At 28.6% G+C, this 24828-nt stretch overlaps 1 protein-coding gene across 4 annotated transcripts in view; it reads left to right on the top strand.

Moving 5' to 3' along the window:
* The window catches only part of LOC123011473 (neuropilin and tolloid-like protein 2), a 149934-nt gene that overhangs the window by 116130 nt on the left and 8976 nt on the right, over positions 1–24828 (top strand). For 2 of the 4 annotated variants that reach the window (XM_044408917.1, XM_044408915.1), the window contains 5 exons: positions 4323–4586; positions 10603–10763; positions 14270–14644; positions 20382–20390; positions 20753–20890. In XM_044408917.1, coding sequence (XP_044264852.1) covers positions 4323–4586; positions 10603–10763; positions 14270–14644; positions 20382–20390; positions 20753–20890 — 947 coding nt within the window. The remainder of the gene's footprint in view (positions 1–4322; positions 4587–10602; positions 10764–14269; positions 14645–20381; positions 20391–20752; positions 20891–24828) is intronic. The other 2 variants (XM_044408916.1, XM_044408918.1) reach the window with 2 other exon arrangements.

Raw genomic sequence — 24828 nt, 5'->3', positions numbered from 1 at the left:
AAACCAAATTATTTAATTTGCTTTTTATTTTGTTTGTATCGATACATGATTGATACTTAATTAATAGACTTAGCAGTATGGCTTGTTTTTTAATAATAAATAAACAGAAATAAAAAAATTAATTATTTTGCTGTAGTCTTTGTCTACAGACACGTCACAAAAACGATGTTTTTACTCCTAAAAAACAATATACCATTTTGAATTACAACTTTAAAACCTATTGATTTTTTTTTAAATATGTGTGAATTGACTGAAAAAATAAACATAATTTTTTTTAAGCTTCTACGGTTATGATTTTCTGACGTCGAAATGTCTAAAAAACCAAACGTCACTAATGTCATGGTAAAAGTAGGAACGCTTAGGCAACAAAACAAAATTTTTACTGCATTTAGTCATAAAAGTGGTCACTTTTGTGACGTTTGCGTATAAAAACATAACCCGTTTGCTGATAATTCCTTCTTGAACCTCTGACCTCTTGCTAAATCAAGTTCAACAAGTCTCTCGTGACTTTGCAAACTTTAGACAAACTCCTTGAGCCAATTGCACTGTTAAACTTGTATTTCAGTTATTACAACTGTCGAGCAATTAATCAAGTTCTGTTCCAACATAAATCCAATCTTCTCCTCTCCGATTTTTCGCACGTTTCGGTTATTTATTACTGGCGTTGCTCATACGACTCTGCTTTAATCTAGTCGCGTTATCTGTATTATAAATCGCGGTTACAGAACGTATTCAAACGAAAACACGCACTAATTTCGCAAGATAGGAGGCGAAGAAATGGGAAAAATGAACAAGGGTGAGAATGAGAAGGGTTCAGGAGCCGATTAAGCGAAATAATGCAAACAAGAATAAAAGCGTTCAGTTTGGTTCTTTAATTGGAAGTTTCAAATGTAAACAGAGGCAAGGAGAGGTGTGGAAAATTTTAAACACTGAAAAGATTCATACACGGAATTTCTCTTCTTGATTGATTTTCCGGTCCCTAATCGAATTCTAATTATTTTTCTCCTGCAGCATTGACCGATTCGTATTCAAATTCCCCGTTTTCAGCCGTTCTTTTTCGTATAACTTGTAATGGATTTCGAATCAGCGACTCGCTTCGTTACTGAAAACAATATTATTGAGTTACAAACTCATCCAGCACTTACATTTTAAACTAGATTTATCCCTTTCATCTGGATTAAAAAATCGGTCGCAAATGAAATTTCTTGTATGACAAAGTGAAACCCTTGATAAATCTCGAGACAGCAAACTGACCCTTGTTTATTTTGTTTCGGTTTAACGATCAAACCAAACAAATTTAATTATGAGAAAGTTCAGTAGTATATAAAATGTTACTTCTGGACCAGGACATTTAGCGTCTTAGAATCCTACAAATTGAGCTGTTTGGCCAAAATCAAACAATCGAAAAAGGCCTAAAACCCTTAAAAAGCATTAATTTTTATGCACCCCAAAAGTACCCAAATATCTGTAGACCACCAAAAATTGGGCAAATGCAAAAACAGGGTAGAGTCCTACAAATTTACTGTTTTCCCAAAAGTAAACATCCGAAAAAGATCTAAAAAACTTACAAAATGCCTTGTTTTTAAGCACCTCACCTATGGACCAGAACATTTTCTTCATAAAACAAAGCAGAACCCTAAAAATTTTGCTGTTCTCCCAAAAGCAAACAACCGAAAAAGGCCTAAAACCCTTAAAAACGCATTAATTTTTATGCACTCCAAATATCTGTAGACCAACAAAAATTGGACACACGAAAAAACTGTTGAAATCTGCAAAATTCCTTCAAGAACGCCCTAAAAAACTAACAAAATACTTAGTTTTTACACACCTTAAAATGGTTTTTTATTTCTGGACCAAGCCATTTAGCGCATGCCAAAAAAACAACACCAAATCAAAGAGGTATATTTGGCATCTTACAAAACAAGGCAGAATACAAAAAAATTATATATTTTCTCTAAAGTAAACAACCGAAAAAGACATGAATCCTTCAAAAATCATAATTTTTTATGCGCCCAAAAAATACTCGAAAATCAATAGACCACCAAAAAATGAACACCTGGGAAAACTGCTGAAAAGGAGTCAAACATCTTATCCAAATCCCTCGGTTTTCAACGCCCCGAAATGGATTTTTGTATTGCTGGGCCAGGGCATTTGGGCACTTTAAAAATCCAATGAAAATTAAGGAATTTTGTCCCAAAAAATTATTAAAATTATTGAAAAAAAGGTCAAAGTTCCTCATTTTTAGATACCCCAAAATGGCTTTTCAATGATGGACCAGGATATGTAATAATAATTTGTAAAATAAAGAAATATATCAGAAAAGAAAAATCAGAGATCCAATATCTACCATTACTTTTCAAGACAAAATATTAGTGCTTGACTAGGACAATTAGGCACTTTAAAAACCTAGTAAAACCCAAAAAAGGCTATAAAACAAGTAAAAACGCAAAAGTCTTATTCAAGTCCCTCGGTTTTCAACACCCCAATATTTACAGAGTTAATAAAAAAAAGTGCAAAACATTCCCCCGTTTTCTTATAGCATCTCCTCTTTCAGGACAGCTTAACGTTATAATAAAATTATTAAAATGCCACAAAAGTAATGAATGTACACAAGTAAACTTTTTTTTTACCAAAAATTGTGAATTTTGTCAATTCCTGGAGATTTCCAATTATGTGATTTAATTATATTTTTTATTAAAATTTCATTTGTAATCTGGAAAGATGGCATGTCATTTTTTGTTGAAACTTCTGTTAATAAGATTTAACCAAGATGATGACATGTTAAAATCTTTTTCCTCAACCCAAATGTTTTTCCCAAATTGGGTTAAATTATCTTGATTGGGCACACCATTGTTTAATGATTCTTCATTATTTAAACTACGATAAAAAAATTTCATTGTTTAAGAATTGTGAATTTTGTATTTTCCTAAGGTGAGATTGTTTAAACAGGGTGAATATAAAGTATGGAACCAAGCGGTTTTTTTAAAATCATTTGTCTTCAGAAAATAATAATTAATATAAATTAACGTCTTGTCTTGTTTATGAGTTATGCGTTTTTTTTTAGACAAAGTTGCAATTTATGAAAAAATTTTTTTTTGAAAAAATTAGATATGAAGTAGATAGTTGTAATCCTTAGATCATAACCTTTATGAGAAAAATAGTTTTATATGGAGTTTCTATTTAAAAAAATAAAAACTCAAAAACCATAGAAAATTTCGAAAAATTTTATTCTTAATAAAACATCACATCTTTAAAGTACTTTATCGTTCATCAATTAGTTTTTCCAAAAAATTAATAGTTTAGGCAAAAAACGTTTGATTCCATACTTTTTATTCACCTTTAATTTTTAGAATAAAGAGACAATTTTTGCATTAAAGTATCTTTGATTTTAAAACAATAAATAGGGTGTTCTATTTAATTTTTTTAAGTTATTGAACTTTTAACAAACGCCTTCATTTGTTTATCTTTGCAAATGCAACACACTAAAAAAATGTTACAACCTAATATCGTGTACCTTCTTCTTTGCGACAGTAAAAAAAAAATATTCTAGATGTCTTAGTTTTTGTGTAATATATTTTAAAAAGTGCATGTTTTCGTCAAAAAAATCGCCTTATTTTTAAAACTAGGAAAAATTGACCAATAAAAGTTTAACAATGTCTTAAAAATCTACATCCAAAAACGCTAAGAAACATATTGTGTTTTATTTAAAAAAACACAGTTTGTATTGTAGCTTATTTTTGAGACGCGCTGTATAGTTGAAAATAATTATAGGCGATGGACTAGATTGGTATCTATCAATGTCTTATATTTTTTTTAATTTTACCATTTAAAGTTCACTAATGGACTTTTTCAAATCGCTGGGACACCCTGTATAAATGCACAACGTTTGACGTTTACCGCAATTTCCAAAATAAAAAAAGAAAAGATTTTTGAATCTTCTGAAGTCATAATTGTATACAAAGTTTAATTTGGTTGTTTCTAAAATATAATTGAACCCTCAAGACACCCCTTCGCATCTTCAAAAATGTCGGTATAAAATGCAGTAATAAAATTATAATGCACCTAAAACATTCATTCATTAATTAACAAAATAATAGTCGAGATGAATAAATAAACAAAATGAAGCGCGAGAGCATTTCGATGTTTCCATATCTCCTAACTAATTAAACCGTAATTCGATTTCAGGCCAAATATTCCGATTTCTTTTTCAGGGGGTGAAAAATTCTGCATCGTTAATTGATTTCGCCCTTGGGTGAAAATGTTTCGAGTGCTTTCCATGCCCCTGAAACAAATCAAATTTTTATACGTCTGAGTTGTTTCAGCTCCTGCGGCACACTTTATCAGGCTGGATTTTCGGGATTATTTCGAAATGGAGGGGAGTCCCGACTGCGCGAATGATTTCCTGGAGATCAGGGACGGCCTTCATGGATACAACCAGCTGATTGAGAAGAAGTTCTGCGGGAAGGAGTTTCCGCCAGTGATAGAGTCCTCTGATCGGTATTTGTGGATTCACTTCAGGTCCGATGAAAATATCGAATATAAGGGCTTCAGGGCGGTATACGAGTTCTTGCCCAGGCCCACAGGATGTGAGTATTAATGATTTCAGAAAACTTTTTCAGTTGTGTGAAAAATTTACATCGCTTTCCTTGTAACTTGTACACTTTAAGGCATAGTCAATAATCTCTGCTAGCACTCTAAAAATCATTGCTCCTGAAAATTTCGCTCACTTAGATTAATGGTAACACTTTTTTTGTAATTTGTGCCGGAGATTTAGTCTCTTTGTTTCGAGCTTTGTTCGAGAACAAATTTTACGTAATTTGTTCCCAGAGTTCGAGCAATTTAAGCGTGACCACTGGTCGTCAAGCTACTATTTAAATTACATTAGATTGCTACAATAGCACAATAATCAAAGCACTCAAAGCGAAAACATTTCATTTAGGAGCCACAACGTTGCATGACTTTTATAAATGCAATTTATTTTAAAGCTAAAATGTTGAAACATATTATTTTCTACTGATGTACACTCTCAAAACTTATCCAAATGCAAAAATGAAAGTTCAACACTGATCAAAGGAAGGAGCTGATTTTTTTCAGCTTAACAGTTTTAAATTTAAATGTATGTAAATATTAACAAATTGTATCCAAAATAATTTTTGGGAAAAAATAGCGAATTTTTACAAACGAAATTTCACACTAATTATAATTAATATGTAAATTAATTACTAAGTTAATTATACTAGAGAATGTGAAACATTCTCAACAAAAAAAACGATTTTTTTAGGAAGTTCCAAAATTATATATAAAATAATTTAGGGGAAAATAGCGAGATTTTACAAAAAACATTTATAGTTTTAATTTAAAATTTTTCCGGCGCATCCACCATTTTTGCCAAGACTAAAAATGTCGCTGTTCAACTTTTTTTGAAAAACACTATCAAATTAATAATTATACAGCCTTATACCTAGCTGACACAAGTGTACTTTATTATACATTTGTGTCACCAACTTTAGACTGAAAACTTTAATTATCGAAACCTCTAACCTTATACATATCTTATACAGGAAAACAATTAAATTTTAAATTTTACGCAATTATAATTAATTTACCAACAATTGTTTAAAAATTATATGAAAACTAAAATCAGTTTTATTTTTAATAATTACCCCACCATCCACCATTTTTGGCAAAACTAAAAAATGCCGCTTTATAATTTTTTTTATAACACTATCTAATTAATAATAATTATACAGTCTTGTACCTAATTAATATATTTGTGTCACTAACTTTTGACATTTATTGATCGGAACCTTTAACCTCGTTATAAAGTTCTAGCTAAAATAATTTTTAGGAAAAAGTAGTGAGCTTTTACATTTTTTAATAAATGATTTTAAAATCATATTTAAACAAAATTGTTTTATTTTAAAAAGTTATCCCGGCGAATCCACCATTTTTGACAATACTAAAAATTGTTTAAATTTTTTAATAAATACTATCCTGGGCTTTATTATACATTTATGTCACTAACTTTTTACTGAAACATTTAATTATCGAAACTTTTAACCTCGCAAAAATTTTATATGGAATAATTTTTAGGAAACATTAGTAATATTTTACATTTTACATTTTTTATTTAAAATTTTAAACTATTATCATTAGTTTGCCAATTCATTGTTTAAAAATTATATTAAAACAAAAATCTGTTTTATATTTAATAATTATCCCGGCGCAACCACCATTTTTGACAGAACTAAAAAATGCTGCTCTTTAATTTTTTTTATAAACACTATCTAATTAATAATAATTATACAGTCTTGTAATTAATTATTATTTGTGCTCTATTACACATTTGTGTCACTAACTTTTGACAGACACATTTAATTATCGAAACATTTAACCTCGTTATAAAGTTATAGTTCTAAAATCTAAAGTAATTTTTAGGAAAAAGTAGTGAGCTTTTACAGAAAACCAATTAAATTATAATTTAAAATTCCATAACGTGAAAATTATTTTTCCAATAAATGATTTAAAAATCATATTAAAACAAAATTGTTTTAATTTGAAAACTTATCCCGGCGCATCCACCATTTTTCACAAAACTAAAAATTGCTTTAATTTCTTAATAAATACTATTATACATTTGTGTCACTAATGTTTGACTGAAACATTCAATTATCGAAACCTTTAACCTCGTTAAAAAATTCTATTTAGAGTAATTTTTCGAAAAAAGAGAGCTTTTACAGGAAATTAATTATTCATCCAAAAACTTTGATGAACCTAAAAATTACAATTATTTGATGTTTTATTTTTTATCTAATTAATAAATTATTAATACAACTTGATACCTAGTTGACATTTGTGCTCTATTGTTTGTTCCATTAACTTTTGACTGAAACATTCAATCATTCGAACCCTTAACCTCGTTAGGCCCTACGACCCTTCGTAAATGGAACAATAGAGCAATTCGATTTAAACTGATTAAACTAGAATTTCTATGGTCTGTGAAATAGATATGTAGTTACGTATACTACATTTAATTACGTTTGATCAGCTAATGATAATTAGCTGAATTTGAAATAACCCTTATTTTAATAACTTTGTTGTTACTCGATCAAAAAGTCAAATAACAAAATTTTTTTAAGCTTTATTCATGGTAAATAACAATAAAAAGATACAAAAACTAATTACTCATTTAAGTTTGTTAATTAATTTGATTTTATTCAGCACGTTTCCATTTTTTCACTTAGTAGTTTCAGTGTTTGTTCAATTTTATTATGTTATAAAATAGTGAAAATAAATGTTCATTAATTTTTCATCGCTTTCATTGCGAATTGCGTATTCCACTCAGCTCGGTGATTAATCGCAGATCCCTCTGTGGTTAGCACTTTTTATTAATTCAGATTCGCTGTCGCTTTTTTGTTTGTTGAAGTTAGTTATTTTCAAGTTGCGAGCATTAAGTACATTGCTTCATTGCAAACAACTACAATACCTAAAGCATCTGCATGCAGACTTGTAATGGAATGGAAGCGTCGCCGTAAGTAGGACTTAATTTCAGTCACATTTTCTTTCTTTTCATCTGGAAATAGTCGAGAGACAAGCAGCTGAAACGTAATATCTTTAACAAAAAGCGACCAATACGAGGTACGTTTTAGTATTGAATTCGCGAATCGATAAATAAATAATAAAAGAGACACAGAGAGGTATTATTTCGATGTATTTCTATTGTATTGTGATCCTTCGTTTGATACAAAACGAGCATTGACGGCTTGAGAGGATTGGAATTAAGAATGAATTAATAAAAAGATAAAGATAGAATCGCATYGGGGAGGAGAAAATGTAAAACGCAACGTTTGGAACGTCTGTTCAGCGTAAGTAAATAACGAATTTCAAAGAACTTAAAGCAAAGACCACCGTTAAGAGAAATTTCTAGCATTTCAAATGGTAATGGAAGGGCAACGGCAAAGGTTTATGAATCGAAGCAAATTTCAAACTCTTTCGAACTGTTCTCGTTCAATATACTAGTAAAGTGGAAGGAATTAAGTCGGAAATTGTGTTCGAGGCCCTTCTTGCACAACCTAGTTCTCGGGAAATAGGAAAATTGACAGAAAAACATAACAAATCTAACTCGAAAGTTGCAAATGAAAAAACGATTTAAGATTTAAAACGAATTTGTTTTTTTTATTTTTAAATAATTGCTATTAGTATTTTCTTACCAATTTTAAAGTTTGTTTCATTTATTTTTATTTGTACCAAGTGAGAGATGTCCATAAATAAATAAATAACGATTTATATTTTTAATAAAAATACAGTTAGTTGCTGGGAAAAAAAAAATAAGAAAAATAACTGTCTTTCTTACTTATCATTTAATTAAGTAGGTGACAAAAAAAATGTCAAAAAAATTGGCCAAAAAGCTTGTCTAGACAGAAATCCGGGTAAAATAATGTTTTTCAAATGCCAGAAAATTCAACTGTAACTAGCTATCAAAACTAGAAATGATACATAAATAAAATTTAAATATAATTCCAAAAAAGAGAAAACTCTAAAAAAATCAAATTTTGAAAAAAAAATTCAGTCGCGTGCAAAAAATTTTGGTCGTTAATGACACTAAAAAATATTCTTTTATGGAAAAAAATTTGCAATTTACTCTTTGTTATTGATTTTTTTTTGTCTCAAAAAATCGAAAATATTTTAAATGTGCATTGACTTTCTATTATCGCTAAAATTATGGCACGAATTTTCATATTATACAAAAATAAGTTTGCCAAAAAATATAAATATAAATATTGCACGCGACTGTACATACTTAAATAAATAAATTTAAAAAAAGATTTAAAATCTTAATAATTTGTTCATTTTCAAAATAGATAGATATTACTCAAGAAAATATTTCTAAAAAAATAAAGTTTTTTTATTTGTCATTTAACTAAAAAACAATATCAAAAAAATTGTCTAAAAATAAAATACTGAGATAAATTACGAAATTGCGAAACAAATTAAAACAACCTCCTTTTTCTCCATTTTCTTGTCCTGAAGATGCCCTAAGAGAAGGCAAAACGTCGACATTTTTTGACGCGGTCTAACCCAGAAAGACCCAGAATTTAACCTGACTCTGCCCGCGAAAGCCTACGTTCTTACAAAACAAAAAATATTTAGGTACGTTTCTTAAATTAGTTGGTGATTTTTTATTTCGAAATAAAATTTTTGTAATTAGTTATCAAAACTAGTGTTAATACGTAAATAAATTTGAAAGAAAAGAGGCTATAAAGGTGATAAAAATACAAATTTAAAAAAATACAAAAATTATAAATACCCTTTGTTATTGGCAACAAAAATAAAAGAAAACTTAAAAAATTATATTTATTACAAAATGCATTTGTGCTAAAAAAAGTTGAATTAATACGTTTAGTTGGTATGTTTTTTCATTATTTTTATAACTTTTAAAGCTTAAGTCCCCTATTTCAAAAAAAAATTGACAGTTTAGTCATACATTATTTTTTAATAAATATTTTTTTAGAATTTAATCAATTTTTGACTTTTTTTCGAAAATTTATTTTTTTGTAACTATAGCTGCATGATGCAGAAATAATGTATACATAAATTAAATAGAAAAAACACAAAAAAAAGAAAAAACGCGAAGGATTATTGTGATAAAATCTCAATTTTAAATTTGGCGTCATAGTTGGGGGTGAGATGAGTGTGTTGTGGACAGACCACAATTTTTAATACGCCTGGCGAGGTGTCAAATATCAGATATTAATAACTTTCAATACGATGGTTCGTTCACAACCAAACTTTCATGGATTGCTTTGACGCCAAATTTAAAAGAAACATTTCGTTAGTAGAATTGTAAAAAATAACCAACTTAAAAACACAACATTTAAAAAAATGCACCTGTGCCAAAGAAACTATACAGTAATAAGGCTATTTTGACTGGTTTTGTCACTATTTTTATAACCTTATGTCTATTATTTCGATAAAAATTGGCATTTTTGTCAGAAATATTTTTTTAATAAATATTTCTTTCAAAAAGGTTTGATAAATTTTTGACTTTTTTATTTCAATATTCTAATTTTTTCGTAACTAGCTATCAAAACAAGAGATAAATAAAGTATAAATAAATTCGAATAAAAAAGAGAAATTGCAAAGTCAAATTTTGAAAAGACATAAATAAATAGTTTTGCCACCATTTTTGTATTTATTTCAAAAAACTTGGCAGTTTATCCAAGTTTAGTATTTGTTGAAACATGAATCTTTTGCACATTTTTTGAAGGAGCAATTTCTTGAAACTCTTCGATAACATTGATTAGCAAGAATAAAACAACGGATTTATTTTCTAGAAAGTTGTAAAAACTCTGGCTTTATTTTGGCCATTATTTGCATCATTGCAAACGTTAGAGCCCAAGTGCGAGTCCATTATATTTACGAGGGTGATTCGTAGGGAGAAGTTAACAACCGTGTCATATGTCACCAGATCTCGACTATATCTGTTTTTTATAGCAAAGTGAGAAGTTTTATTCTTCCTGTTGAACCTGACACACAATCCCGGCCGAAATTAAAGCGAGTTCCAAATCGGTTTAAAATTTTATCAGCTGACCATTTTTGCAGGGCTCGTCCCCGATATCCCAATGTGTCATCTGAAAAAGTTTCACATGGAGGAGGGCAACCTAACGAAGAGCGACATTCCTCCCGAGATCATCGAGTTTAGGAACAAATACAAAGTGGCCACCGACTGCATATGGGAAGTTAGAGTCAAGGATTATCAAAGGGTGAGTTGAGAGAGAGTTTGCTGACGATTTGATCAATTTTTTTATTCTTCTGCCACTCTCGCTAAACATAGATTACAAACTTCTCCAAGTAAATAAAAGCCGAGCGATGTTTCATGTAACCACAGTTCGGAATTGTTCAAGCAACCTATTTACAATTCATACAGGCGAGGAATTTTGAATTCGCTTTGTGGCGCGAATTCTTACGTTAAACTTCACTTAAACTTCTTAATCGTTTTTCTGCATCAGCAAAAGTTTGAGGCGGTTTCAAGTCAAGACCGCGCTGATATTTTAAAGTTTTAAAACGCCGCTGCTTCCAACTTGGATCCAATTTGCAATTAGTTGCATTTCGATTGGGTATGAAAGACGAAATTAAGGCAATTCGACCAATCAATTAGTATTAGAGAATAATTGCTACTTGGATATCGTTCAGAGTTGAGAGATTGTTGAATTACGAATTGGAGACATTTTAATTCTAGTAGCTTGTAAATAACGACAGTACTATAATAAAATATGGAAATGGGGGCTATAAAGTGCATGAATATTCAAGGGTCACTTCGCAAGGTTTTTATTTTATGATTTTTACTCGAGTTTATAACAAACATTTCAACGAAATTTTCAACAATAATGAAATCAAAAGTAATTGTTATTTTAGTTGATGCATTTCCATGTTATTGTGTATTAAAATGAATACAATATCGCAATATATTTTTTTATTTACGATAATAGGCAATCACGGTGGAAATTACTCTCAAATTTAATATTAAAGTAAATGCTGTATTATCAATTGGAAATTCAAATACAACTAATATTTCAATTTTATGGTTTATGGTAATTCTATCCTGTTTCCTATCAATCCAACAAATGTAAACATGTTTACAAATAATCACGACATTTATGTAATTTTAAAAACATGAACTGAATACAAAATAACTATTTCCTCAATTTGAAATTAACTAGTATGTACATATAAAGAATATAAAAAAAAGCTCTTTTTATTTTCAACAATTCAAGTTAATATACAAGGTGAACAAGAACAAGCGTTTTTTTATCATTTGTATTCAGAAAATAATAATTAATAAAAACTGAGGTGCTATAAAAAATGTGATCGTGTTTTGAGAATAAAATTTTGTTTTGTTCTTGAGTTACGTTTTTTTTCGAAATAACAACGTATGAATTTTTTTCATAAAAATTGTTTAAAATATATTTGTAAAAAATAGTTGTAATTCCCAGATTATAGTTTTTCTAAAAAAAATATAGTTTTATTTTTAATAAAATGTCACATTTTTGTAGTATTTTATTATTCATTAATTTTTTTTAACAGATAGTAGTAAAAAACGTTAAGATTCATATTTTTTGTGTAAAATGTAATTGTTAACGAAGCAAAGTGTACATTTTCCAAAGGCATTTTCCTTCAGTAATACACATAACTTCCCTACGATCCATCAAGAAAAACTTGAAAACCTAACAATTTTTCTTGATATCCCAGTTTCTGATTCTATGGGGGAAATCAAAATTTGTACCTCTGGGAGGTATATTTTTATTGTAATTTTGACAAATGAGGGAGGAAAATTATTACCTCTTTTTTGAAATTGGGGTGAAAAAACTTACATTCGGTTGGGGTGGTAGTAAAAATCCATTAAATTTTAATACAATACGCCTTACTACTCTTTTCCATCTTTTCTTGCTTTTTTTTCAAAACTGAGTCAAGAAATGTAAGAAAAAAGCTAATTTTAGCACACCTACTGTAAGTTTTGATTGCTTCTACTTAAATACAAATTCAATAAATGTTTTGTTCGCTTATCATTAGGAAAACTGTAAAATTAGAATTATTTACAAAAAATATTTAATTCTTTTTGTGTTTTAAGTTGTATACAAAAAAATTGATGGTAAAATTGCTAAGTGAAATTTCATTGCCATTTAGACAAAAATTGAATAACAATACGATTTATACCTTGTAACACTTTAATTAATAATAGTTTGGGAAAATTCTCAATTGTGACAAAGTGCTAAATAAGAAAGTACATAACAACGGCAAAATAGAACTTATAAAATAATGTAAAATGCAACAGAAAATAGAACATACAACATACAAACTAAAGTGAAAATATTTTTGAAATCTGTTGAAATTTAATTCGTAGACCATAGAAAGTTAAAAATAGATATAGTATATTTTTTTAACCGTTTTTTTACGTTAAAAAAATATATAGGATATAAATTTTGTTTCTTTAAACAGTTTTGTAAGTCTTAAAAAATGTATTACTCTTTTAAACAGTTTTCAATTTGTTTTCAAGAAAACACTCCTGAAATTTTTTTTTTAATTTACCATAAAATGCGATTTTCCCAAAACATAAAGCTCTAACACGTTAATTAACTTTTTATTAATCTGTCCACTACTAAAATTTAATGCAAGAACCATAAGAAGCTAAAAATATATTAGGAAGGTTCTTTTAACAGTTTTTTGTTTTAATTAAAAAATATAAATACTAGGAGTATATAAATTTTGTTTCTTAACAGCTTTGCAAATGTTAAAGAATATATTATGTTCTTTAAACGGTTTTAAATTTGTTGTGAAAATAAAAATCGCTAAAAAATTGAATTTTTAATTGCGATAAAATTAAATTTTTTTAAAATAAAAACGCAAACATTTTACTTTCCAAAATACAAATTTTACCCGTCTATAAAATAATTAACTTCTTAGATATGAGCTGAAATTCTTGAAATCTGTCCACTCTACTGAAATTTATAAGAAAATATGTTAGGAAAATCTCATTAACAGTTTTTTTTAATACAATTTTCAATTTGTTGTCAGTTTATCTTTCAGGAAAAAAACTGTTGAAAAATTGAATTTTTAATTGCGATAAAATACATTGTTTCCCGGTTCTCTAAGATAGTTAATTTTTCTTAATTAGTTGCTTAGAAATTAGCTGAAACCCTAACTTAAGATTTTTTTTTGTATGGAAATGTGATCAAATTTTTATTAAATCTTGTGTGAAAAAATTAATCATTTCCTGCTTGATTTTGAAGGAAGCCCTAATTTTTTTCACGTTTAATTGAAATGAGAAATTTTTAATTCTATTTTGACGTTCACCAAACAAACACAATCGTCGTTATTAGTCATTTTCGATTTACTCCCTTGATCGATATTAATTTAATTAATTGTCCAACACTGTGGCACAACATATTTCGAATAATCATAAAGCGTATGATCCTGCTAATAACGCATAAATCCTGCTCATTTATAATTTTTGGTGTACTTTGTTTTTAAATCGCTTTTTCGCCGTAAGCACTCAACTCCAAGTTACTTTCTTTTAAATATTTGCATATCGCCCGGTTTGCTTTACGCGTTTTTGCGAAATTAAAAATATGATTGTTTTCAAGTATTTTTTGTCAAAGTAAAGTTCCGTTTATATTAAAAATTCCATCAGGTTGAAAAGACAACATTTTAGATTAAATCTTTCAGCTCCAGGGCCTAGCAACAAACCTACTACATGCAATTTTTCTCTCAGATTCAGCTCCAATTCAAGACATTCGCCTTGGACAAACCGAACGAATGCGACAAGAACTTCGTTCAGGTGTTCTCAACCAACACCGACTTACCCAGCATGGAGAAGCAGTTCTGCGGGTCCATCGCCGACACGGTCTTCTCGAAGAAAAACGTGATGTTCGTTCGCTTCTTCGCCGTTTTCAACTCGACGGAGAACTCCAAGTTCGAGGCGAATTTCACGGCTTATAGAGACATCGACAAGCAGGGCGGCGACAAGAAGAACGAAAAGTGCACTGACGACGAGTTCAGCTGCGAAGACGACACTTGCATCTCCAAGGAGCTGCAATGCAACGGCAGATACAACTGCAGGTTTAGGTGGGACGAAGACAACTGCCAGGTGGGTGGATTTTGACAAATTCTGATAAAATCGGAGTAATTCCACGCCAAAACGAACACTTTTAAAACTCATTGTTTCCGATTATCGTAAAGAGAACGCATAAAAATACAATACTCCAAAAAATTAAAGGAACAAAAAATTTTCCTACATTCCCAACTCATCAAAGATGGTCGAAGCTAGTTTAAAAAAAAAACATTTTGAAGCTTTAAGTTTTGAGGTCTTTTGACAAATAGTTTTTCTGTGCTACGGTTATCACGCAATTCTAATAGCACCAGAAAAAAAAAATCTAAATTTTTAGGTTTTTGTTTTTGGTCCACGTACGTGGAGAATTTTTTTAAGTTAAGTCAATTCATAGGCCGGATAGTATGTTTGTTTACCTTTAATATATTATCTTCATATTCTCTTTACGACAATTTGTTGCTGAGATATCTGACTTTAAATGGAAAAGGATCCTCTTGTCTGTGATCATCGATATCTCAGTGTAAAAAAAAATGTCTTTATAAAATCCTTTTTTAACATTGATTTAAAGAAAAGAGAAAAAAGTTTTCGCGTTGTTTTAGTAAATCTACCGCGTATTTACTAATATTGATGGGGAGAATAATGTTTTTAGGTGTTTTTACAGCTCAAAGTATCCCCCACAGCCCTGCTAATTTTTAAATCGATCCATCAAACCGATTGGTCAAGATTTTTAAAAGAATTAAAGGAACAATTGCACATATTGTTTATTTTACATTTTTTTCATGTAAAAGTCCTCAGATTTTTACTATATTTCCATACAAGTTTCAAGACGGGGGTTTTAAAAATGATTAAAAAAATTTTTTTTAAAGCGCTGCAAAGTTCATATAACCCTGGGATCGCCTAAAAGTAGCATTTCTTCGGAAATTATAAATATAAAATTACTCATTACCGTAATTAATAAATTAAATTGTTCTAACTTCTTTATGTTTTATTCATTTATTTAATATCAATGTTTATACGTACCGTGAGATCAAAAATTATCTTGGTTAAGGGTGGTCATGGAATGGAAAACGTCTGTCGTTGCTTATATCATCCTTTTGAAATAATTCTGTCAATGTTTGACTCACTGACATCGATGACATAACCTACGACAATTATTTTAAAATTTATGACCACCTTGACAAAGATAATTTTTGATCTCACTGTACCTTTTGGTAGTTTACAAAAGATGCATGTGGATGTGTAGTTTCAAATATTTCAAATATTACTTTTTGCTATATGTATAAGGTGAACAAAAAGTATGGAACCAAAAGTTTTTTTTTAATTATTTGTTTTCGGAAAATAATAATTAATAAAAAATTAAAATGCTAAAAAAATGTGATCGAATTTAAAAATTTTAAAAAATATTGGCAATATTTTCTCCCATTTGCTGCTTTGTGACATTATTTTATTTTATACTATGGAACTAAATGTTATAAGCTTTTATTAATTTTTCAGCTTTGTTAATTTCTAGTAACATACGAATGTCATTACCAAGAAAACTAAAATCTTCCAAATTATGAAGAAAAAAATATGGGTTCCAATTTAAAATTACAAAGTTGAATGTAGCCCAAAATACACTGACATTTAGAAAAAATCTAAAATTGTCAGATCAAGTCATTTTTTTTAATCTTTAAAATCGGGCAATAAATAAAAATTCTAGAGCGACTGCCGTTTTTTAAAAATCACTCTGTATGAATTTCAAAAAAAGTTCTGATTGTTATGAATGACATCATTGTGATTTAACGAAAATTTTTATATTTGTTACGATTTCTTAACTGTTTTTATCAATTAATTATAATTTAATCGTACAAAATAAAAACAAGAAAATGTTTATTTTTATCTATTATAAAACCACACAAATTATATACAATTTATAATTAGATAATAGTGTATTAAAGAACGCGTTTCGTAAGGGAACGAGTTCAGATTTATGAGTTCTCATAAAACAAGTTTTTTGCGATTTTTTTCTATTTTGCGCGTTTGACGTACTTTTTTAACATAAAAGTCGATTTTTCAAAATTTAGGAACTTTTGCCCTAATAATATAAGGTGGTGGTTGATAACAAATGTCCCAATTTCCGAAGTGTCAAGTTTCAATTTTTTTTAAAATTTTGTTAAATTAACAATCAATACTGCAGACATTTCATGCACACCCCCTGAAATAAGAAAAATCACACACAAGCCTCTGAAAATCACCATTACCAACCTCTAGAAAGTAAAATGTACTAGTCTATTTCAGCACCTGAATTGATGTTAAAATGGCTCATTAAAGCATGGATTTCAGACGCAAAATAGAAAAAATATTGTTTTAGTCTAGCAAACCCCATAAAAGGAATACGAAACCTACACACTCTTTTCCTAATATTAGGAAATAGAATAAAATATAGAGTACTCTTCTTCCACCGAAAAATTTGTTTTTAAATATTGATTTTTGAAATAAATGTTAATAAATCATTGGAAATTATGTGTTTTATTTAGAACAGTTTGTTAATGATAGTACTTGTTATTTTTATATTAATAAAGTTAAATAGAAGAATTTATAATAAAAAATATTGAATAAACTAGTTTTATTTTTTTCTTTTCAAAAACATATTAAGAGATTTTTCCTAAGAAACTTATTCAATGAATGGTAGATTACATAATCATTTGTTTTATTACACGAATGAGTTCTTTGTTCCTGGTGATACGCGCCTAAATGCAATCAAAGGAATTGCTGAATGGAGCCGACTAAATACAAGTTTATAATAAAAATTTGTTATTAGTTTCATATTCAAGTTAAGAGTTTGTACCTATTCTCTGAAAATGACAATAAGAGAACTTCAGTAGTGTTTTGGTATGATATTCTATTTAAAGTAAATTCAGTTAGTTGTTAAGTTCAACAACTAACCGAATCTTGTTTAAATCTTTTACAAAATTTAGTAACTTTTTTTTTAAATATTAGATTAAATGACGCATTTATAAAATTTTAAGAGTCTAGCGTCACTTACTAGGCGAAGAACTTTTTGTTGAAGCCACTTTTGAATTGCCTCAAACTGTGAGGCCAAGAAGAAACACAAAGCATTTTGATAATGATCATGCAGACGACGTAGTAATAGGTCTAAACTTTATTTTAAAATTACCGTTTTTCAGTGTTCTAAATCAGGTCTTATCATCTTTTCGTCATAGATTTGAGACAAAATTATAATAATATTTTTGGCTTTATCTTCAATATTTTCAATCTTTCCGATGATGAACTTCTAAAATCTTGTAAATCTGCATGTCATTTACAAGATAAAGGGCGGAGTGAATAAAATCTTGATGACATTGATTTATTCAATGAAATAAATGTATTATAATTTTTTATTATATTCTCGTAAATTTATATTAAACCTTTTAAAAATAGGTTTTTCAAAATTTCCAAGGCATACTTAATTTTTCATAACTAAGGGAAGGAATTAGTTTTTTACCAAGCGAAGCTGAACCCCAAAAATTAAAAATTTAAATCGAGAATTTTTATTCTTTACAAAAGTCGTTCACCTACCTGGGGACACACTGTATTAAATACTTTAATGTCTGCATTTTTCAATATTTGAGTTTTTTTTTTTTTTCAATATCAGAGTTCAACTCTGATAAAAGGTCTTTTTCAAAATTAAAAATTGTCAAAAATTACTTAAGAACAACACTGTTTCAAAGTAATTTCTACTTACAAATTTCATCACAGTAAAGAGGCTTGTTTGGGGTCTGCACACGAGAGGCCATTTGGCTATGTATGGAGACATGAGAGCTTTTACATGAATTTTTTGAGAATTTTAAAAACCTATGTAATTGTAAATTTTTTGTTTAAACGATATATTTTTAAATTATTTGTTAATAACAAGCTTTCGGAATACATGCATTACCTCGTCTATAGAGTACCTACTTATACAGGGTGCGCCAGAACTCGCGCCCCAAAGAAAATTTTCAAGTAAGGTAAGATACCAAGAGCATGAAAAAAATGTTTAAAAAATTCTATTTGTCAAAAAATTTTGACATATTTTTGACATTTGACATTTTTTTTATCTATTTAATGATACTGATAATCTTGTATATCTCAGTAGAGATAGGACACGAGTTTTTATAAAAATTAACATCATTTTATGGGTCATTTTTGAGGTTCATATGTTTTTTTACAATTATTTAATAAAGGGACAAAAATTTTGCCATAAAAGCCACAAATAACATTGAACAGAGTTACAATTTAGGATACAGTTTCTTTGTTTCCTCTTTTAATAGCCTATAGCAAAAAAACTAAGAAAATTATTTTTCCAACAGAAATAAATAGAGTCAAAGTGCAAACTTTAAACCCTTATAACATCGAAATTTTTATAGATAAATTTTTTTTAACATTTTTTCCATGTTCCTGGTTACATTATATGGCATTTTTCTCTGGGGCGCGAGTTCTGGCGCACCCTGTGTGTATTGTTTAAAAAAAAAATTTGCTTCGAGATACTTAATTAGTACATTCCTGTTTTTTCAATATACAAAATGGTCCAAAAGTCTGGAAACGGTTTTATTTTGACGAAACTATCATTTTTGTTGGCAAATAAATTTATAGCTGTGCAATGGCTATAAAAATGCTATTCCAAAAAAATTGACCATTGTTTATATTGTTTATAATTGTTTATATTTACGAGATAAACATAGTAACTTTTTTTTTTAATGGAAACCTACCACAATTGTTTTTAGACAACAAGCGTGTTACAAGAATTGTAGCTGTCCAATTTTTTTTTTAAACATCACACTTTTTTGTTAAAAAAATGTTTGACTTACAAAAATTAAAGAATTTTTTTGAGTAAACTACCAGTTTTTTTGGAAATAAATTAATCAATGTTTAAAGGTTGTAAAGGAACGATGCCAAAATATTTTTTATTTTAATTAATTGTTTAAACTTTTGACATTACCATACAAATATTTTTTTTCTTAAATAAAAACGGTTTTTTATTTATTGTTTTACAAAGATATGTTTATTCATTTTATTCTTCGACACTGTCAAAATTTACGGTTTTTCTCCCATGTAAGGAAGTTTTGACAACTGTTTGGCATTTCTCAATATGAAACGTCAGATTATTTTTAACATATTTAATGCAACTTTAAGCCTTATTAAGTCTAATTCGAAGAATAAAATGTTGTATTCAACTCATTTGAGTGTAAATCGGACGCTCGTGGATGATCCACTCGGTGAGATAATGCGTCCGATTTACACTCAAACCCGTAGAATAAATAACTATTATAAATGTAAAAAAATATTTATTGAAAATGTTACAATTTATGTTAAAAAAATTATAAACTTTATCTGTTGTCAAAAAAAAAACTTTCTTCCATCTGTACATTGAAGAAATAAGAAACCGTAAAACACGTGTCACTTATCTTTAAGTGTTCTACGTATAACATGTCTCAAATTTACAAAAATCGTAAATAATGAAACTTAAAAGTAACCGTTTTGGCGTCAAATTACTCCGSGATGTGTTTGGTCATGAAACCGACTCTTCCATTTGCTCTCTCCCAAGACACAAAGAATAAAAAKGGGCTTTCTGATCGTTATAGAAAACCCGAACTCATTGTGTTCGAGCTCTTAGCGTGTAATATACGACAGCCCATCAGTCATTTGTTTCATGGCTAACTAGAATAACAAATAACTTCMGATTCTGCGTCTTTGATGTGGATGCGTTYTCGCGAAATCAGTTTTTGTGTTGTCTGAAATGTTGTTATGTTTGTTTTAGGGAGGAGTGGTTAGTGTCTAGGCTAAGTCCGTTTGTTGGTTTTGTTTTGTTTGAACCACTCTTATTTTTACCCCAAAAAGCTTGTCGTAGACTGTCTTTAAAATTGCGAGCCATTAACGTGCGAATTCCATTAAAACTATAATGGAAGCACTTCCCCAACTCTCGGAGGGAATTTTTGACGCACTCTCGTAGTTGTGTAGTTGACTGTCCTCGTGTGTTATGTGAATTAAACCCTTTGTTGACTYACTTGCAAGGTTAAGCGGGATTTTCACGCTTTGAATCAAAAAATTACGACTAGGACAAGTGGAAATCCGCGTTTATCCTCGACAACCCCAGGGGATTTGATGGGTCTAATATGTTTGTCGTTTCAGGCCGCTAAATCGCTGTCGTTGAACGACGACCACATCATCGTTATCATGGTCATATTTTCTTTGATTTTGGCAGGAATGTGCTTCACCTTTGTTTTTAACTGTGTCAAGAAACTAATAAGGGACCACCAAACCATTCAGGTAAAAAAAGTATTTTTTTAAGTGGGTTTTTGAAGGATTTAAGGCTCAAAAGCAATCAYATTTTTATATTCCAGAGTTAATTCATCTTTACATTTTTTGTGGATTCGATCTGTTTTATTGCGTTCCCACAAAAACACAATTTATGGATTCTTTGAAATCGCTTAAATAAAATGAATTGTGTCCTCGCTTGGAATTTCTTCCTTTGTTTGACAAATTGTTTCATTCTTTTTTATATTTAAAATTGTTTCATTTTTCTTCGATGACACCCGAGTTTAAATTTAATTTTCTTTGACTTCAAAACACTTCAGTGTTTATTTAAATCATATTTATTAGAAATTCCATTACAGACAAGGAGACACTTATAAAAAATAAAATATAAATATATATGTTTGTAAAAATAATCCGTAATAATAAAAATTAAAAATTGTTTTTTTTGTATAAATATATGATCTAATTTTGATATTTAAAATGACCTTTTAGGAAATCATTGATGACAGAAATCTTTTTGTGACTATTTAGTTATTAATTAATGATGAAAGATCATTTTCTACTTAAATAATAAGTGTGTAAATAAATTCAAAAAACGAGAAAATTCAACATATTGTCGCAAAATTTTTAAAAATTACCACAATAAAAAAATATTGTGGCGCCGTTAATTTAAAAAAATTGTATACAACTAATTTCAATTCCAAAAAATTAATTTCACCAAAATTCTAGTAATTCCAATAATCCATCAAAATTCCATTCCATTAATTCCGATAACTCCAAATTAATTCTGATAGTTATAAGAAACTCAACGTAATTTTGAAAAAAAATTATCTTTGATAATTCCAAAAAGAATACCAGTAATTCAGAAATAATTACGTAATTCACAGATATTTTAGTAATTTTGAAAAATTCCACCGAATTTCCAGAATTCTATTGTTTTCAAATTAATTCTTTTAATTCCAAAATAATTGCGATAGTTCTAAGAAATTCAATATGATTTTGAAAGGAAATTATCTCTGATAATTCCAAAACAATCCAGTAATTTAGAAATACTTATGTAATTCACATATAAAAAAAGAACAAAGATAAAAAAAAGTCTACCAAAATTCCAATAATAGTAATAATCTATGTACGAGTAATTTCATCATTATTTTCAGATTAATTCTTATAATTTGCAAGTAATTCCTGTAATTCCAACTTAATTCCAATTTAATTTCTATAACTTCAACTTAATGTTCCTAATTCCAGAATAATTTATGTAATTCCAAGTTAATTTTTAAAGTTCTAAAAAATTTAACGTAATTTTTAGAAATTCATTACCGAAAATTTCAAGGAGACTTCCAGCAATTCCAAAAAAGTCCAGTAATTCACAAATAACTTCAGTCATTCCAATAAATAAACCAAAGATAAATTTAGTAATTCCAGATTTGCTTCAAATCAAAAAAAAATGTTTATTTGAAACATCTAGAAACCATTTCGATAATATTCCACCAGTTAATTATTATTTCGAAAAAAATTTAGACAAAGCGCAAAAACTATTTTTTTCTTCTGATAGTTGTTTTAAATTGCATTATTTAAAGTGGGATTTCGAATGATTTGAGATTCAAAACGAATACATATTTCTGGTCTTCGGACTTTACACATTTCATATTTTTTTCTGTTTCATTGCTTTCTTAAAAATACCTTCACAATTTATGGATACTTGAAAATTCCTTAAATAAAATGAGCTGCGTTCTCGATTGCAATTTTTCGCTTTATTTGTTTGACATATTGTTTCATTCTCTTTTACATTCCTCAAAATTCATTTTCGTCGTTTTTATTTTCAAATGTAGTAACACTTCACTTAATTTAATTTGCTTTTATTAAAAATGTTAATAAACATTTTATTGTCCAGTCTAATCAAGAGCTCGTATTTTTTTCTTGTTCTTGTTTACTTTGTGGTTAAGTGAAATGTGAAACAATAAACGTGGACTAAAGTACTTTCATTAAAGCCACGTTGCACGATAAGGGTTCTTATGGCAGTCTTTCAGTTTTTATTTCGTAGACAAACAATGCTATTGTGGATCGTAAAATTTGGTTAAAGTGTGTAATTTTTTAATTATGCTTTTATTATCACCATATGCGGCATATTTTCTACGAAGAAAAATGAGCCAAGATAAAATTGTTGTCACTTTTCGTAAAAAATTTTAATGACACAATTCAAATTTTGTTTTTGCTCAACCGTCTGCGAACTAACTCAAACCAAAAATAAACAAAACTKAAAAGTCCGTCCAACGACGTGTAATTTATCAGMGCTTTTGTCAGACGTTCATCGGTGTAGCAAAGCAAACAAAAAGGTTTTATTACGTGATTAACCAAAACGGTGATATGCAAGTTAATGTAAATTGATTGCGGCTCATCTTTTATTCGCCAGTGAATAATGGTAAGGGCTGCTGCGAGTCACTTTATTTCTTGTTTAATTTTGATAAATACTGGGCCTTCCAATCTAATTAAATGCGCTTAAACGGCGGAATTCAGACGATTCATAAGTTGAATTTTTCATCCAGAATTTCACGATTAAGTGTTGCAAGGCGGAAGCGCGATGAAAGCGCTGAGACGTCGCGAGAAATTGAAACAATCGACCATATTTTTCATTAATTTCGAGACAGAATTGAAAGGATTGCGAAGATTCGAAGCGCAAAAATTAAAGTTGAACCAAAGTGGATTAACATCTTTCGCATTCAAATCGTTTTACACCTTTTATCGAAGAGCCGTTAACTTGAAAAAAATTCGCACAACTAATTTCAATTACATAAATTCCACCGAAATTAAATAAAAATTCCACCGAAATTGCAGTAATTGTAATTCGATTGTTTTCAGATTAATTCCTATAATTCTAAATTAATTCCTGTAATTCTAACTTAATTTGAACTTAATTTCCGTAAATGTAATTCTAAATTAATTGCGAAAGTCTTAAGAAATTCAACGTAATGTTGAAAAAGTATTTATCTTCGATAATTATAAAAAAAATTCCGGTAATTCCAGAAAAATTCCAGTAATTCACAACAATTTCAGTCATTCTAAAAAAAATTCACTAAAATTCCCGTAATTCCAATAATCCATCGTAATTCGATTATTTTCAGATTAATTCCTATAATTCTAAATTAATTCCTGTAATTTCAACTTAATTTCCATAATTGCAAATTAATTTTTGTAATTCCAAAATAATTCTTGTAATTCTAAATTAATTCCGATAGTTCTAAGAAATTCAACGTAATGTTGAAAAAGTACTTATCTTCGATACTTGTAAAAAAAATTCCAGTAATTCCAGGAAAATTCCAGTAATACACAACGATTTCAGTCATTCTAAATAATTCCACTGAAATTCCAGTAATTTCCAATAATCCATCGTAATTCGATTGTTTTCAAATTAATTTCTATAATTCTAAATTAATTCCTATAATTCCAACTTAATTTCCGTAATTGCAAGTTAATTCTTGAAATTCTAAATTAATTCCGATAGTTCTAAGAAATTCAACGTAATCTTGAAAAAGTACTTATCTTCGCTAATTATAAAAAAAAATTCAGTAATTCCATAAATTCAAACCGATTTCTGTCATTCTAAAAAAATTCCACTGAAATTTCCGTAATTCCAATAATCCATCGTAATTCGATTGTTTTCAGATTAATTCCTATAATTCCAAATTAATTTCTGTAATTCCAACTTAATTTTCATAGTTCAAAAATAATTTGTGTAATTCCAAATTAATTCCGATAATTCTAAGAAATTCGACGTAATATAGATATTTACATATAAATGTTGAGAAGCAATTATCTCCGGTAATTTCAATAAGAATTCCAGTAATTCCAGAAGAAAAAAAATAAGGAATTTAACGTAATGTTGGAAAAAAATATTTCCGACAATTCTAAAAAAAACAGTACTTTCAAAAAAATTTCAGTAATTTACAAAA

This window comes from Tribolium madens, unplaced genomic scaffold (assembly GCF_015345945.1).
Source record: "Tribolium madens isolate multiple individuals breed KSU strain unplaced genomic scaffold, Tmad_KSU_1.1 Scaffold_91;HRSCAF=231;Tcas5.2_LG7, whole genome shotgun sequence".
Taxonomy (NCBI): Eukaryota; Metazoa; Arthropoda; class Insecta; order Coleoptera; family Tenebrionidae; genus Tribolium; species Tribolium madens.
The sequence above is the reverse complement of the archived record's forward strand: the minus strand, read 5'-3'. Positions and strand labels throughout refer to the sequence as shown.